Source organism: Castanea sativa, chromosome 5 (assembly GCF_040712315.1).
Source record: "Castanea sativa cultivar Marrone di Chiusa Pesio chromosome 5, ASM4071231v1".
Taxonomy (NCBI): Eukaryota; Viridiplantae; Streptophyta; class Magnoliopsida; order Fagales; family Fagaceae; genus Castanea; species Castanea sativa.
The window spans coordinates 70,931,548-70,949,157 of record NC_134017.1 but is presented as its reverse complement, the minus strand read 5'-3'; the positions used below and the strand labels follow the sequence as shown (position 1 = coordinate 70,949,157).

Genomic DNA, 17,610 nt, shown 5'->3' with positions numbered 1-17,610 from the left:
TAAAAATATATGTGACTAAAAAAATATGTAAAAATACGTGTAATATTGTTTAAAAATTGAAATTATTGTTTGAAATAATACACTAAACACCTTCTAAGATCTGATATAAGATGTACTCAGAGAGATTATTTAAAAATTATTTTTTAAGAAAATTTATGGGCAACAAAAATATTTTTAATTTTTTATATAAATTTTTATGTTTTTCATAAATTTTGAATCAAATTTACTTTAAATTACTATCAAATTTATGTAAAAAATTGTTGTAAAATAGAAGAGGATTAATTGCATGGTGGTGCAATTGCACCGGATCATGAGCAAGACAGTTTTGACTATTCTGCCAGAACGTGTTGAGAAACAAGTATAAAGAACGAAAGAAAGAGAAAGATAACGACTGTATCTTTTGGTGGTACTAAAAAGCCACAAGTTTTTGATACTTTCGGTAGCAGTTGATTAGCTTAACTGGACTATTACGTGTTCTAGAAATTGGAGATATTTAATATTTTCTTGCATATTTTGATCTCTGGTATTTATTTCATTTCACCATATTTATTTTATGTTATTTTATTTGCCAAAAGAATGGGACTGCAGATTCCAAGAGCCTCGTTGTTTTTTAACTTATTCAAAATGAAATAGTTTTGGAAACTATTGACTTTAATTGCAACATTCTTAAATGATTGACGCCCATCCCATTTATTCATCTTCAGAGCAAAAACTATAATGTACACCAAACGTACAGAGGATTTGGATGGTTGTTCCAACTGAACTACTGGATACTCTAAACATATTGAATTTCTATTCCATAAGCAAATGTCATATGGAACCATAACTCAATTCATCACTTGGTAAACAGAGACTTAAGTTGGAAATATAACTATCGAGGGTCTAATTCAGTAATGGATGCTTCATTAACAGACCATGGCATTGACTTGCTTGTAGATTGATCTGATGACTCCAGGCCCTTTATTGGGATGTTTGTGTCTGTTTTGGCAAAAAATGCTGGCTGTGGAGGTGCTTGCAGTGAAACTGAGCCGCTTGTAAGTGTGAGAACTATTGTCGCCATGGTGGGTCTGTCAGCTGGATCTTCTTGAACACATAATAAACCAATATGGATGCATCTCATGACTTCATCTCTAGAAAACGAATCTCCCAAAGCTGGATCCAACAATTCCAAAGGCCTACCATCCCTCCAATGTATCCAAACCTGCACCAATTTATCATGTTGTGTTCAGAATGCCACACTTCTCTTCTAAGCAACTTGGAGAAGATGATATAGACATTTAATGGGAAAATATTTACAACATCAATTTCACACTTACATAACTCAAGAGGTCCTCAGCAACTTCTGATTCATAGAAATTACTATTCTTCTTGCCAGTGATAATCTCTAGAACCAAGACACCAAAGCTATACACATCCGACTTCACAGAGAATTCCCCATGCATGGCGTACTCTGGAGACATATAACCACTACAAGAACCAAGAACATAACAGAGTTAATAAGAAGTCAATAACCTTATTCTGATGAGTCTAATTATTTAAGTTGAGTTCATAGCTGACTCTTGACTGGTTTCAGAAATGATGTAATGCGAAAAATGTCAGAACTTACTATGTCCCCACAATTCTACTTGTGTTTCCTTGAGTTTGATCAACTCCAAATATCCTTGCCATGCCAAAATCTGAAATTTTTGGGTTCATATCTGCATCCAACAATACATTGCTAGCTTTGAGATCACGATGTATAATTCGAAGTCGAGAATCTTCATGTAGATATTGGATTCCTCGAGCAATCCCGCCTATTATCTTGTAACGTCTTGACCAATCCAGTAGTCCCTGTTTTTTTGGGTCTACAAGTTCATCAAAAATTACTTCATGTTAGGAACAAAAGCTTAAACAAATGATTCTTGATTACTACTTTGGTATCATAATGACATAAGACTATTAAACATATGTTCAAATGGACAGACCATATAGAATATAGTCAAGACTCTTGTTGGGCACAAATTCATAAACAAGTATCTTTTCTTCTCCTTGCAAGCAAAAGCCCAATAGCCTTGCTAAATTTCTGTGTTGAAGCTGGGCAACCACTACAACCTCATTCTTAAATTGTTCTGCACCCTGTCCTGAGCTTTTTGATAACCTCTTCACAGCTATTTCTTGTCCATTAGGAAGTGTTCCCTGAGAATATAATTTAACCAATCCTTAGAATAGTTTACTTTGTATAATTTGAAAATGTCCAACATCAAAATCTTGTGAACTTTAAATTACTCACATTTTTATGTGTTTAATTTGTTATGCTTAACTAGTACTGCCCTGTAATATAGCATGGTAATAAAAATAAAATTAGTGAAGTATTCTAATTGCATACCTTGTAAACCTGACCAAATCCTCCTTCACCAAGCTTGTTATCCTCTGAGAATTTGTTTGTGGCACTTTCAATTGTAACAAAATTATATTGCAAGGACTCTACAGTTGTAATATCATTGGCAGCTACAAATGCAAAGAATATACGTGAGATATTACACTCCAAAGAGCATTGTATTCGGACATGAGGACATAAAAGACTGCATATATCCAATTGACTTATTCATTACCATTTTCTCCGTCTACTGCATTGTACTTCTTTCCTCTCCTAATTAGGAAACAGCACCCCACAATGAATAGAACCACAGAGGCAGAAATTGGAGCAACGATGGCGATTATTTTTGATGTTGACAGTTTGCTTTTATCTGCATAAACAACATCGTATGATTGCACTTGGTACAGCTCAAATTCATTGTTGATTGCCACATGTTTCAGACATGCTCAACAATACAATGGTCAGAGATGATAAGCACTTTCTTGAAAATGATTAAGTTTCACTGTATAATTGAGAGTCATAGTGATCAGTTTTTTTTTTTAATCCTACTTTCTTCAGTTAAATGTACATAAGAAATAAATTGTCACAATAATGATTGAGTGACTAGATTCACAATTTCTTATCAGCTTAAATTTCTAACACGTGGTAGTTTATCAGCTTAATTTTTTTTTTTTAAAGGTAATCAAGTTATGCACTACGGAACAGAGAAAATGGTCCAAAAGACCGTCAACCACTAAGAATCACATAAACACATAAAAGGAATGTAACCGCAGGTAAAGAAAACAACCCATACTCATGAACTAAACATTATAGTATCTAACATTGTCAATTTTTATTTTTTAATTAAGGCTAGTTAGAAGTTTGTCTAAATACAGAGGATTTGAAATCATGAAACATTATGTAATTCAATTTATCGTATCTAGTCAACTTTCAATTCATTTTTTCCTCGTTTGTCTGTTGTTGAATTTGGGTACAACTGATCTGCTTTATAGAATACACATATTGGCGGGGTCCAGACCCTATAATAGTATAATGGACTCTATAATCTAATGTCTAAATACAGAAACACTTGCTTATTTTAAAGATATTAATTTGTTGTTTATATTATCAGTACCAGTCATGATGGCAACCACTCATGGGCACGACCATACATTTTACCTAATTATGCCATATTTCTTAAAGATGAAGAGAGTGATTCACACCAAAACCAAACCGATAGAGAAAACATATTATTATAGACTATTGTACTACGAATTAGATAAAGCTCTTCCAAAAAGCAAGCTGTGAAATGTTGACATAAGTTAACACCACCTAATAGCATTAACTAATACTAATAAAGAATGAAAAAGAGTTCAAATGGGATTAATGGGTGAACCACTTTACCTTTCGGTCCACTCACGGAACTTGGACTTGGAGGCGGTGGAGATTGAACCCCAGGTGAAGGTGTAGGCGCAGTGGCTGCCAAAGTGTAAAATGGGTACAATTCGTACCTAACATTGCAACTAGGAAAAACAATTCTACCCCCTTGTTTTCCACTACAACACCATGGAAGAAGCTTCACAGCATCCTGTAGACAAGTTTTGCAATCGGTGCTGGACAGGTCCGGGGTACACTGTGCAAGGTTGTACAGTGTTTGAAACGCAGATATGTTCACTTGCTTGGTCCCAAACTTCTTAGAACCCGTCGGAAAGTCCGAGGTTTCAGTTGCTAACTCAAGCATCGAAGTGTTCAGCAATCGATTAAACTTGTCCTGATCAGTTACATTCTGGGTGTTCAACAAGCCCAGCCTTGGTTTTTCGTCCACGGTGGAGAAGAACGACCGGTTTGAGTAGCGCACTATACACTCGTCGTAGTATGTCAGAGCGACCTTCTCTCTTGAACACTTGCTGGTTAGTACTTTCACCGCCGCGTTCACGCAGTCTCGGCAGAGTTGAGGGGTGACATCGCCGCGACAGTTGAAGAGACCGTAGACAGGGTCGGAGGTGTTTTGGCCAGTGGTGGTGTTGAAGAATTCGATGTTGCGTGTGGTGTTGGAGTCGAGTGAAGAGAGGAGGGACTTTAGATTGGTTTGGTAGATGCTATTGGCGCTGAAAGTGTTGTTTGCACATACATCCATGAGGTGAACAGGGTCAGCAGCATGAGTGGTGAGGCTTAGGAAGCTAAGGCTGAGTATGGAAAAGAACAAGATTGGAAGAGAGAAAGGATTGAAGGAAGTCATTTTGTTGAATTAATCTCTTCCTCTTGGAAATTATGCAGAGATTTATTTATTGTATTAGTACATGTTTTGATGAGAATGAATGGGATTAGGTACTTGTTAGAGGATAGATACGAGCAATGAAGACGTATAGTCTGCCGTTAGGATGAGGGCGTCTCTTAACGCAAGTCAACACGTCAACCAATTCTGACAAAAAAACCCTTTAATGCTGTGTCCTTGTTACAGATGAGGCGAGATGATTTGCTGGGTTGAAAACAGCAGTATGACCAAAACAGACGTCGGCAATTATTAAAAACGTAACCGTAGATACTAATGGTAATGGACCCGTCCCAGGGAAAATTCGTAGGTAGTCTCGGAGTATAGTGAAATGGTGCTTCCTCCTCTCACATTCATGGTAGACCCTATCATGAATTTAATGAGCGAACCTCATCATGAATATGAGAGGAGGGAGTACCATTCTCCGTGCTCCGGGAGTACTTAAGAATTACTCACGTCCCAGGATATCGAACATTTATTAATTCATTATTTTAGTAAAATTTTGTTATCATCTTCATAAAAAAAAAAAAAAAAAGGTTTATCAAGAGATTCAATTTTATTTTTTCTTTTTCTAGTAAGAAGTTTATAAAAAAAAAGATAAAATTTATATACAATCCTTTAAGTAATGTTTCTTAAGTTCTTATTTTAAAATCCTGTCATATGACTACTTAACTTAAAAAATACACTGCCATTTTATTCATAAAAAAAAAAGCTTAAGAGAAGAACTTAAGTAACACCATTTAAAAACTGTATCCCTATCTTGCTCTTATAAAATATCTATTAATTTTTCCCATTTAATTTTTTTCCTATAATATTATTAGGTTTTGAGTTCTCATAAAACATTTGTTAATGAAATTAGGGACCGCTGCCCACATTGACTTTGGGAAGTAATGGTCACCCTCAATTTTTTTTTTTAATAAAAATATTAGTATATGTATATATGTGTTAATTTTAATAATTTTATTCTATAAAATTATGCATTACTCCCTTAAAAATAATATTAACTCTTTTAAAAATAATGCTACAACTACAAACTTATTTAAAATATTTTTACAAATAGTTGAGATACAAATTCTTACTAATTTGCATTTGGACTTACCACTTACATAACTTTTTTACTTACCAATAGCTATTCACCGAGTTAGTAAATTATAAAATAATTTGCAACGTTAGCCTTTTCCTCCATTTAAGGGTCATAAAAAAAAAATCTATAGATCTAAAATCTAAAACAAAATATATAAGCCTAAAAAGATTAGTCCAAAAACAAAAATTACAAATAACAAAGCTAAAAAAATTAAGTCCAGCTAATAAATTTGACTCAAAACAAACAATCGACCCTTCAAAAAAAATTTAAACAAAATAAATGTCTTTTCCTAGCTGCAGTCGCACGCATCAAAGGCTTCCAAATAAAAGATTCATTGGCTAAACAACAATAAAGCTAAATATCGAAACCATCGCATGTAGCCAACAATAGAGCCACCCCTCTAATTCTAAGTCCTAACCATATTCCTTAATGAACTATTTTTAAGAAAATTTTAATACTACTTTTTATACTTTAAAAAATAGCGTTTTTTTTTATTGTTGTTCACATGGTACAACTTGCAAAAATTGAAAAATCACGCTATTTGGCCAAAAAGCACGATGAAGATAATGCAATTATGTTTTGAAATGGTTTGTGTGGCTTTTTTCCCAAAAGGAGATAACCAAACTAGCAATATTTAGTAAGTTTCGAGATTCTCACTTTTTTTTTTCTTTGACATTCTTACTTAATTATACAATAACTAGTCACTAATCTGTGCAATACACGGAATAGTTAAATAATAAAATAATTAATTAACCTCACGGTAAAAGGAAAGGCTAAAGGAATCGATAAGTGGTTGATTTGCCCATCAAGAAAAAATCTAAAAGAAGAAGAAAAAAAAAACTATCTATAAAGAATTGCAATCATTATATGTTTACCTAGCTCGGCTCAAAGCCAGAATCCAAATTTAATTTTGCAACAATAAAAACATACAAATTTATGTTAATTGTAAATCAGCCTCACTACACGAATCTAATTTTCGCTCTACTGTATTTTTGGAGATCATGCTCCTAAACATTCAATGTGTCAAGAATTTCAATAAACACTATTGCCACATCTATCTTTAGGGTCCGTTTGGATAGAGCTTATTGCTGAAAACTGAAAACTAAAAACACTGTAGTAAAATAATTTTTAAATGTGTGAATAGTGTTGTGGGACCCATTTTTAATATTTTTTTTCTGAATAAGTGCTTGTGGATCCCATGAACAGTGCGTAAACAGTGCAGCTACAGTGCGTGAACAGTGAAATTGGTCTCCCGCACAGTAAAATAACGTGCATGAACAGTACCGGTTACTGTTCATGCACGTTGAAAAAAAAAAAAAAACGCAGAATCTCAAAACGTGGCCACAAAACGCACTATCCAAACTAAGCTTTATTCTAAAAATTTAATTTACACATAAGTCAATGGCAACCGCAAGTAGACAATCTTGACACCAAAAATTCTCCTTCTAAAATCTCATTTATTTCCTTTAAGCTGTCAAAAGTGATTTCAAGCAAATATTAAATTTACACAAAATCTAAGCAACCTAACTCACCTTACATCTTATAATCAAGCTAATAAATCTTATAATTTCATCAATGAAGCCAACAATGCTCCCTTGTGATAGAAACAAAGAGATGTTAACATAGCATCACTTACTATTGATGATCCTATCTATAAGACAAAAGAGCAAGAAAATCACCAAACCTGCCCATCAGGGCGATAACACACTACAATGACAATTTCTCTTACATTATTCCAGTCTACAACTTGACAACCATGAATAGCCCAAATACGAACTTTTCCATCTATTGAACCACTGAATCATCATCAAGGTTAAACTAAACGCAAGTTACTACATCACAGCATAACGTAAAAATCAGCAACAATAACTCCAGCATATTAAAACAATAACATCAGGATATTGCCCCAACATTTATCCAACCCTGGCTGGTTCCTTAACTAACAAAATAGATTTTAGGTTGAAACAATGGAACATCAATGAGCTCACCATAATTACTATGTGCAATGATGACATCCCACTCATCACAGACGAACAATATGGTCAATTGATGATGAGAGCAGATACTGCATCAAAATAAACATCACATTCATGAAAATCAATAACATTTATACTTAATCCATAAAATTAAATTGGCACTGAAATAATTTACTTACATTATTCCTAGACCATGAGATATCTGATATGTCACCACTGTGCTCGCGGAACTCATGCAATGGTTTCTCCAAAATTCATAAAAGTTTAGGGGGAAAAATTACGCATGCTGTGTCTGATGATTTCCTCGGGTTGCTCACTTTACACGTTTTCTCTTTATTGGCAAAGAGAGGTTTCAATTCAGAGAGATGATTCACTATGAAATATAAGCAGGATGGGTCTATTTCTGGAATGTCAAGTTCATTAGATCTCTCATCCTCCATCACCTGCCATAATCGCACAATCCCATCTTCACTAGCACTTGCAAGATACTGCCCATCACGACTGAATTTCATTGCCGAAATTGGACCATCATGTGCCTTCATATCTTGCCCCATATAAAGATTATGAAAGCATTAACTGATTATAAATCAATTGAAGAAGAATGATCCATACATGCTAAGGACTACAGTAATATAGAGAAACAAAAATGACCATATTTAGCTGGGATATTGCAAGCAGAAGAATAGAGTTAAAGGCAAATGCAAAACTCAAATGATATGATCAATACAAGCTAAGAACTACAATAATTCTTTGCATTGGAGTTGTAAAGGTAGTGCATAAAAAGACCAATCCATTGCTATATATAATTATAGATATAAACAAGTTCGGAACTCTATTTTAAAAGAATTCAGCTACAGGAAATTACAAAAGGCTACAGATATAATTTGGTCTAAAACATAAGTTATATAACTCAGTTATATATATGCAAGATGGGCATGGTATTAGATATTATAAATTTGAGGCAAAGATTCAGAGAGAGGGTTGAGAGAGACTTGACATATAGCAAGCTTTAATGAATACCTCTATCAATATGCAAAATCAAAAGGCATATTACAAATTTTTAAATGAGTAAAAATTATTTAACGATATGTATGTTTTTAATGATATGTTGTATGTTTTTATTGTTTCTTCATACACAATAGCTACAAATGTAAAATTTTTACCAAGGCTTTAATTTTCACTGATTCTAATTTCACTGAGACATTTTGTCAAACACTTAGGTTGGCCATTACAAAGGATACCAATTCTCAAATCATTCTTTCAACCATTATACCAGCAAAAACATGAGAGAGAATATTACAGAGAAACTAAGCAAGAAAACTGGTGAGACTCTATATGTTTTTGAGAACCTAATCCCTGAGTTTTAGTTAAATATATTTTGGTTGGGTTTTGATCAAGATCAAACAGGAAGATCGTCCACATATATATAAAACAGAGAAGAATTGAATAAGATAAGTCAAATTGGATTGCAAACATATATTATTAAATAGAATAATATAATCAAGGAATAAAAACTCACCTAGAGAGGATACAAATTTTGAACAAAAGGTAGCTATTCATGGTGATGGGCTGGCCTGTTTTTGCAAAAAGATATCGGTACCATTGATTATAAATTAGAGGTCAAGACTTGAGCCAGCAAAGGCTATGAATAAAGAGAGTGAGACTAAGAGAAGAGGGATGCTCTGTGTTTAAGCCAAAGAGAAAGGAATCAGGGGTTGCGTGAAGAGAGAAGAGTAAGCCTGCATGTTGAGTTTGTGTTTGTGTCTGTGGGAGTACAAATCTTCTGTACACTTTTCTTGCTCCACTCTACCTAATTAATTAAATACTACTATTAATTAATAACGGTAGCATTAATAAGTGAATAATGATAGTATTTAATTAATTAGGTAAACACGTGACAAGTTTTTATTGGTGCAGTATACAGTAGAGCAGAAAAAGTGAGACAGAAGATTTTAACTTGTGTTTGTGTCTATCGGGTTTCGTTTATTTTTAAAGATAAATATCGAGTTTTATCAACAAAAATAAAAAGAGATAAGTATTGGGTTTTGAAAATAGTGTTTTTAATTTTTCAAATATTGTATAGTGCTAATGTGGAAAATTGTGGTGCCAGTAAAGGCTTTGATTTATATATATATATATATATATATAGATAGATAGAAAGAGAGAGTACTTTGACTCCATAATTAGTACAATAGTTTAAATTAAGTAACATGCTATAGCATTAGTTACCTTAACAAGTAAAGTCTTTTATCATCGAATAAGTTGAAGTTCTATCGTATTTATAAAAAATCATAATAATATGGCACCAAAACTCAATATGAACAGAATTTCATGGCATAACAAAGATAACATGTTGAATACTAGTAAATGTTTATTGTTCTAAATTTGGCTCAGGAAACATTAGACTAATACAACACTGATATCCTTTCAATTGTTTTTCATGTTGCAAATGTTTATTTCTCAAGCAAAATAAGTATACTATCAACTGCATCATCAAAAACTAAGATTTCAGTTGGTATATTTTAAACATTTTTTTTGTGATTTTTTTCATAGGAAATGAATGGTGAAGATGAAAATTTTCTGTTTCCTTAACTCTTCATTTACAACAGTTGAGGTGATATCTAATTAATATTAGATGATAAGGTGATATTAATAGTGGGTTTAGGTGAAAACTAATAAAAACCTAATAACTCAATTGAAAACTGTTATGTATTTATATATAGCATAAGTGCATAATTAGTTATAATCTTTGTACGTATGACAAGGGGTCTGCTACAGGGAAAATTCATATGTACTCTTGGAGTATAGTGGAATGGTGCTCCCTTCTCTTACATACATAGTAGATCCCACTATGAATTTAGTTATAAATCCCACCATGAATGCAAGTGAAAGGAACACTATCCATAGAACTCCGAGAGTACTTAATGACCTGTTTAGATGAAGGGGAAGAAAGAAGAGAGTAGAGTAGAGTTAACCAAAAATTAGGCTAATTTCTAGCCAACTTTACTCTACTCTTCCTCCTTAATCCAAATAGACCAAGTATTAATTGAGTTAGCCAACCAATCTTTCCATGTCAAAAGGGATTTTTTATTTTTGATTATTCTATATTAAAGCATTTTGATAATTTTAAAGACCAAGATTTTTTTTTTCTTTTTTTGAGAAGAAGAGGAAGAAGAAAAAGACCAAGATAAATACTTAGATTAATTTTTCACTAATATTTCACACAGGGTATACTATATTACTATGCCGTACACGTGAAGCAAGAAGTAAACCAAGTTAATCAAGCATCTTCAATATTTCGGTCCTTACGAGGGGTCAAGGCCCCGGGGCATAAGGGGGAAAATAATACTACATATATAAATAAAATAAATAAATTTATCTATCAAAATAAATAAATATTGATAAATAAACGATTAAATGTGAAGAAAATCGTTCAGATAATGACTGTAGAGGAAAATGGAGACAACATATGGGATGGAAAAGAAAAAGTCGCTGATGGCTACGGACTGAATTGGAAAAGTGAGGGAAGAGAGCGACTGCGAACTTTTCACCAGTTTCGGCAAGTATAGAATGGCCATCTGTTAATAATGTCTTATTGAAGAGAAAGTTTAGGAAACACTCAAATTCACAATATGCAGTGTCACCTCGTGATTGATTCACTTAATTTTTTCTTATCAAGTTTTTGTGTAGGTGACATATGTAGGTGTTGAAATTCAATTACAAAATGACACCAAAGTAAGTTGTGATTGAGTATGTGATTGGGTATCATCATAGGTATTTCCCTTTTCGAGAGGTGCTATATTTACAACATTTTTACAACAAATTTTAGATAGCAGATTGTTAAAAGTTTTTAATATGAATCTAGCGTTGAAATTACTATTTTGCCAACAGTAATAGCCTGTAATAATCTACTACCAAATATTATTATGAAAATATTTTGATATAGTTTTCTCTCTCTATTTTTTTTTTTTTGGAACAGTCTTCTAAACTGACATCCAGGAATTCTTTGTCAAAATTTTGATTTGATTTCTTTCTTTATTTATTTTTTATTTTTGGAAAATATTATAATTTACTTAAAATGCATGGTTTGATCTTGTCATAATTTTTCCATTTATTTTTTATTTTTTATAATTGAACTGTTCTTATAAGTGAGGAAGAGGATTCTAACTTTGATATTCTTAATAAAAAAAATATCAGGTAATGTTACTGATTACAACTCTTGGTCCAATAGAAAGATTTCGTAATTTATGTAACTCGACCAATTCACGTGTTAGAAGCCTTAAAAATTATTGTACAAGTGTACAACTACTTTGTGTATCTGTATTGTGACTTGCTAATGTAATTATCGTTTCATTTTCTTTAAAAAAAAAATGAAAAAAAATTAAAGCCCTAAAGTTTGAATTAAAATGAATTCTGTGGGGTCAAAAACAAAAACTATGAAAAGCTATGAATGGATTCTTGATCAACACAACTAATTTCTGAGTAAATAAGTGCAGAACTCCACAATGGGAAGATTGGACAGGTGATCCAAGGCAAGGAAAGACAAAAATAAACATCGTTATTGAGAAAAAAAACTAGTTCCCAAGGTACAATGAGTAATTCAAAGGCAAATGCAAATTTTTGCTCTCTTGTATTCTGATTCTAATTTTTTGGAGCCCCCTTTCTTGTTGGCCATCTCCTCCTTTTATCCTCCCTTCTTCTTCCTTTCCAGTTGTGTATCTGTTAGTTGGATTTGGGGAGATACTTGTCCCATCAGACATCTCCCTAACATTTTTTGATTATGAAGAGACTTTTGGGGTGCCTCTACTGTTCAAGCCAATTATTCGGCATTTAATGAGGCTAAAATTAGGTAGGAATAGCCAATTAATGCAGAGGTGACTATAACGGTGGGCTCCGCATCAACTTCTTTGTGTTCCTTGGGGATGGAAACCAAAGCTAAATCCTTGGTGAATCAATTGATTACTTCTCGGTTAGGCTATTACATCTCACAATAAACCTGTTCCTCGGATTACCATGGTAACCAGTCCATGTTGATATCGTATTTTGTTCACCCTCGATTTGCATTTCAAACCTCGAAAAATCCAAAAATATTATTTTCTCCCCATGGGGTAGCGAGAACATCAAAAATGACATGACACAACCCATTCGAACACCGGAGCACCCAAAGTGACTTTTTCAGCTATAATGACCAAAATGCCCCTAGTCAACCCGAGGTTGACCGAAGGTCAAAATCCTCACAAAATAATATTTTTCATGATCTTATATCAAACCCGAGCTTCTTAAAGATTTTTAGCAAATTTGACCAAATTTGACCAGGAGTTGACTCTTAGTGGGCTCGAGAAACCCTAATCTTGATCTAGTCGTCAAAATGGGTTGAGACCAATGCCAGTGTGAAGATAATCAAATTCTAATTCCAACGACTATTCATGGGTCAAAATTGGAGTTAAAATGGTTGAAATATCGAGAAAATGGTGAAAATCGTGTCAACGCACTTCTTGAAGTCATAACTTTTGATTCAATAGTTGAAATTTTAATTTCTTTAGTGTTATGAAAAATAGACATCTAGAGATTTCCAGGGACATCAAGATTGCCTCAATTTGAGTCCAGGAAGACCTCCAAATGCGCATCCGAAGTTGGAACCAAAAAGTGCAACAAGAGGAATTTGCTGATGTCACGATGACATTAGCCTGGCAGTCCTTGTAGGGCCGTTGGGCCCAGTCCACACACCAACAAGGTGCGCCGTGCCTCGAAAAGTGTGCCTCAGACTAGAACTGAAAAATTAGGTTTTTGGGAGCTGTTTTGGGCATTTTTTCTCTCTCTTTTCTCACCATATTTCTCTCCTAAAAACACAAAAACACATCAAAGTTTCTTGATTCTTCTCTCTTCTCCAAAAATACAAGGTAGTGTTCATACCTTTCATCTTCCTCTCCTTGGTTCCATACCTTGGATTTGAGGTTTAGGGGTGTGAATGTAACTTTTTAGCTACAATCCATACCCTTTTCTTTCCAAAGATTTTTTTCAAGCTTTATCAAGCTTATTTTTGCCTTAATAACATATTTTATTGCTTTCCTTAGCATGTTTCTTGCTTTATCTTGCTCCTAGCATGTTGTTAGCTTAGATCCATGTTCTTCCATGCTTGTTTATATGTTATTTGTCTTGATCTACATGCTTTATGCTTTATGCTTTATGCCATGCTTTCTATGCTTAGATCTTCGCTTTCCTATGTTTGATGTTTAGATCCACATGCTTCCATGCCTCATACCATGTGTTTGTGTCTAGATCTATCTTTCTCATGTGTTGTTTGGCTAGATCCACATGTTTCTATGCTTGTTTACATGTCTATTTGTCTTTCCTACACGCTTTATGCTTTATGCCATGTTTTCCCATGCTTTGTTCCTCTTATTGTTCCATGTTAATGTTAGGGTTACATACTCACATGCTTGTAAGATGTTGTTGGTTATGCCTTGCTTGGATCTACATGTTTACATGCATGTTTCTATGCCTATATGTCTAGATCTATGTGTTCACATACTTGTATGCTTGGATTTGTGTGTGTTCACATACTTGTATGCTTGGATTTGTGTTCTTTCATGCCTTTCTGCTTACATCCACATGCTTAGATCCATGTTTTCACATGACTACATGTTTAGATCTACGTTTCACATGCCTACATGCTTAGATCTATGATCTCTACATGCTTTATACTATTTTCTATGTGTTTGTGCACTCCATGCCATGTTTGTGTGCCTAGACCTAGACCTAGACTATGTTTGTCATGGCATGTGCTATTATAGCCCTTTTGTTGCTTTTGTCTCTCTTTGTTGTGTTTTGGCCATTTGGGTAGGATTTAGATCTTGACCCCTTTTATGGTCTTGATCATTATCCATACACCTTGGGCCATATCAAAGGGTTTGGATCATCCTTATTTGCATGTTTATGTTTGCTTGCTTCCATACTTTATCTTCCATGTTAGCCTCTCTAGTTCTAGGCTTTGCCACACTTAATGCCCTTAGCGGGTGTATGGTTACATTCGATGCCCACGAGGCCTTGTTTGGATGTAACCACTTGGAATGTGTTTCCGGATGCTGGGTTGCTCTGTGCGTACCCTTCCCTTTTTCTGCTACGTACGTTGATATGCTTGCCATGCTTGTTTGCACCACACGTTGGCTTTCTATGCATATTTACACACTTGTTACATGTCCATGCATGAGTCTTGCTTGCTAGTGTGTTGTCCATACTTTGACACAAGGAATTTTTGGACATTCGATCCAACCAGACATTTGTCCTCCGTGGACACCACCTTTTGTTGTTTGCTTGCTTTCTTGTCTTGTTCGCTTGCTTTCTTGTTTGTTTGCTTATCTTAGCTTGTCATGTCTCCTGTCACATGCTATGCTTACCATATTTATCTTGCTGGTTTGCTTTGTACCCTTTGCGCATTATCTACGCATCTCTTTCTTTCCATTGCTCGTCTGCTAGTTTCTTGTCCTTGTCTTTATCTTTGTCTTTGCATGTACACACATGGAGCGATGATGCTTGGAGCTAGGGCATGGTCTCCTAAGTGCAAGCAAAAGGGGCTCAGAGTCAAGCACGCAGATTTGAGCCAAGCAGTTGTGCTCAATAGGTTTAGGAGCCTAGTTTATCCCTTTTGGTTATGTACTCTTTTAAACCCCTTTCTTCTTCTTCCCTTTCTTTCTTAGATAGGTTGTATTAGGTATATCATGCCATGTACCATTCGTCCTCATCTCTAAAGTATGGCTACCCCTATTTAGTTTCCTGTACTTATATTTTGGGTCATGCTCTAGGGATGTAGGCATTTACTTTCCTACCTTGTATGCTTGCATTGTACATGATGTATGTATGTATGTATGTATGTATGTATGTATGTATGTATCTGCCTGCTCCTATTCCGGTGTGATTGTCATAGTCCATGTCACCTAAGGCACAACAATGCCTAATTTTCGCAGCGAAAGCAAGGTGACATGTCACCAGGTCTTTTGATGTGGAAATCTAGCATCTGCCCATATGCCTTAGGAAAGCATAGATTGGGACCACACCCATTCAAAGCCAAACCTCAAAGCCCCCATGAATGCAAAGCGCTGAAAACTAATGCCAAAACCATGTTTTTACTGCCAATCTCTAAAAATTAAGGTTTTATTAAAACAAAGGACTATCCTCAGACAGGCGTTGTGGGGTGCATAACACCTTCCCCACACGTAACTAAACTTCTGAACCTAAGAATCAAGATTTTTTGTCATCCATATTAGATTAGGAAAAATGCCATTTTTCGAATCCTGCCGCACCACCAAAGGTAGAACATTTACCCTCTTCCACCGAGAGAGAGAGAGAGAGAGAGAGAGAGAGAGATAGAGAAAGAGAGAGAGAGAGAGAGCACTCGAAACTTCGCGTGAACCACAAAAGCACCGATTGCACCATGGCAGGGGAGCTTTCGCCATGGCGGGTGGTCGAATGAGGGCTCGACAACGGTGGTTTTCCGCCGCCCCGAGTCGAGGCCGAGCGTCGACATCTTCTTTCTTGTTTTCCTTCTTGCTTTCTTGCTTGTTCGTTTATCTTCGCTTGTCATATCTCCTGACATATCCTATGTTTGCCATGTCTATCATGCTTATCTACTTTATGCCTCTTTCGTATGCTCTTTGCATCTTTTCCTTTCATTGCTTGTCTGCTGGTTTCTTATCATTGCCTTTAGGTGTACACATATAGAGTGAGGACGCTTAGAGCTAGGGCACAATCTCCCAGGCGCAAGCAAAAAGGGCGCGGATGCAAGCATGTAGATTTGAGCCAAGAGGCTGTGCTCAGTAGGTTTAGGAGGCTAGTTTATCCTATTTGGTTATGTACTCTTTTAAACCCCCTTCTTTCCTCCCTCATTTCTCTCTTAGATAGGTTGTATTAGGTATATCATGCCATGTATCATTCGTCCTCATCTCTAGAGTATGACGACCCCTGTTTACTTTCCTGCACTTATATTTTGGGTCATGCTTTAGGGATGTAGGCATTTACTTTCCTGCTAGCATTGTGCATGATGTGTGTGTGTGTGTGTGTGTGTGTGTGTGTGTATGTGTGTGTATCTGCCCACCCCTTCTGAAGTGATTGTCACACTTATTTCACCTAAGGCAAAGAGATGCATAATTTCCGCCGCGAAAGTAAGGTGACATGTCGCTGAATTTTTGCTGTGAAAATCTGGTACTTTGCCCGCATGCCTTAGGAAAATATAGATTGGGACCACACCCATTCAAAAGCCAAAGCTCAAAGCCCTCCATGCATGCAAATCCCCAAAAGCCAAAGCCAAAGCCAAATTCATGTTTTTTACTGCTAATCTCTTAAAATTAAGGTTTTATCAAAATAAAGGACTATTCTTGGACAGGCGTTGTGGGGGTGTCTAACACCTTCCCCACATGTAACCAAACTTTCGGACTCAAGAATCAAGATTTTTTTTTGCCATCCACATTAGATTAGGAAAATTCATTTTTTCTTAGCCTAGGATTGGTAATAAAATCAACTAGAAACAGGTGACCAATCACACCTTAGAAAAACCCAATGATGGGTGGTGACTTCACTCACTTTTGGTAATTACTTAAAATTCGGCCAAGATTCCTACCACATCACCAAAGGTAGACACCTACCCTCCGAGAGAGAGAGAGAGAGAGAGAGAGAGAGAGAGCACCCGAAGCTCCGCGAGAAACACCACTGCAAGATCACATCCAAGAGGGGCTGCCAACGGGCCTCGCAAGTGCTGGAGTGTCACCACAGCGGGTGGTCAAACGAAGGCCCGTGGTTCTCTGCTTTGGGTCGAACGTCGACAGTCCAAATGGTCTATTTTCTTTTGAACTTAGGCTTTTCTATGTTTGCATGTAGGACAAGTCCTTACTTTGATAGTGTCTCTTTGGCTCGAAATTCACGGGGTAGTTGTGTTCTAATGCTCCCCCCT

General features: G+C 35.4%; 1 protein-coding gene and 1 long non-coding RNA gene across 2 annotated transcripts; both read right to left on the bottom strand.

Moving 5' to 3' along the window:
- Positions 1-650: 650 nt before the first annotated feature.
- LOC142636325 (cysteine-rich receptor-like protein kinase 10) lies at positions 651-4,690 on the bottom strand. The gene is made up of 7 exons (XM_075810510.1): positions 3,740-4,690; positions 2,592-2,726; positions 2,366-2,487; positions 1,965-2,175; positions 1,607-1,844; positions 1,317-1,467; positions 651-1,201 (listed from the first exon to the last, which is right to left on the bottom strand). Exons 1-7 carry the CDS (start codon positions 4,572-4,574, stop codon positions 872-874), a joined length of 2,022 nt encoding a protein of 673 aa, XP_075666625.1. The 5' UTR covers positions 4,575-4,690; the 3' UTR covers positions 651-871.
- A 2,438-nt stretch (positions 4,691-7,128) lies between these two features.
- Positions 7,129-9,430, bottom strand: LOC142637007 (uncharacterized). The gene is made up of 3 exons (XR_012844456.1): positions 9,187-9,430; positions 7,847-8,211; positions 7,129-7,756 (listed from the first exon to the last, which is right to left on the bottom strand). It is a non-coding gene; the product is annotated as an uncharacterized LOC142637007 (long non-coding RNA).
- Between the last annotated feature and the right edge of the window lie 8,180 nt (positions 9,431-17,610).

What these genes read in the sequence shown, in the direction of transcription:
- LOC142636325 (XM_075810510.1), bottom strand. Translation starts at nt 4,574, where the DNA reads ATGACTTCCTTCAATCCTTTCTCTCTTCCAATCTTGTTCTTTTCCATA. An exon ending in TTCCGTGAGTGGACCGAAAG is followed by an intron (nt 2,727 to 3,739) that starts GTAAAGTGGTTC and finishes TTGTTTATGCAG; the next exon opens with ATAAAAGCAAACTGTCAACA. An exon ending in AGTAGAATTGTGGGGACATA is followed by an intron (nt 1,468 to 1,606) that starts GTAAGTTCTGAC and finishes TGGTTCTTGTAG; the next exon opens with TGGTTATATGTCTCCAGAGT.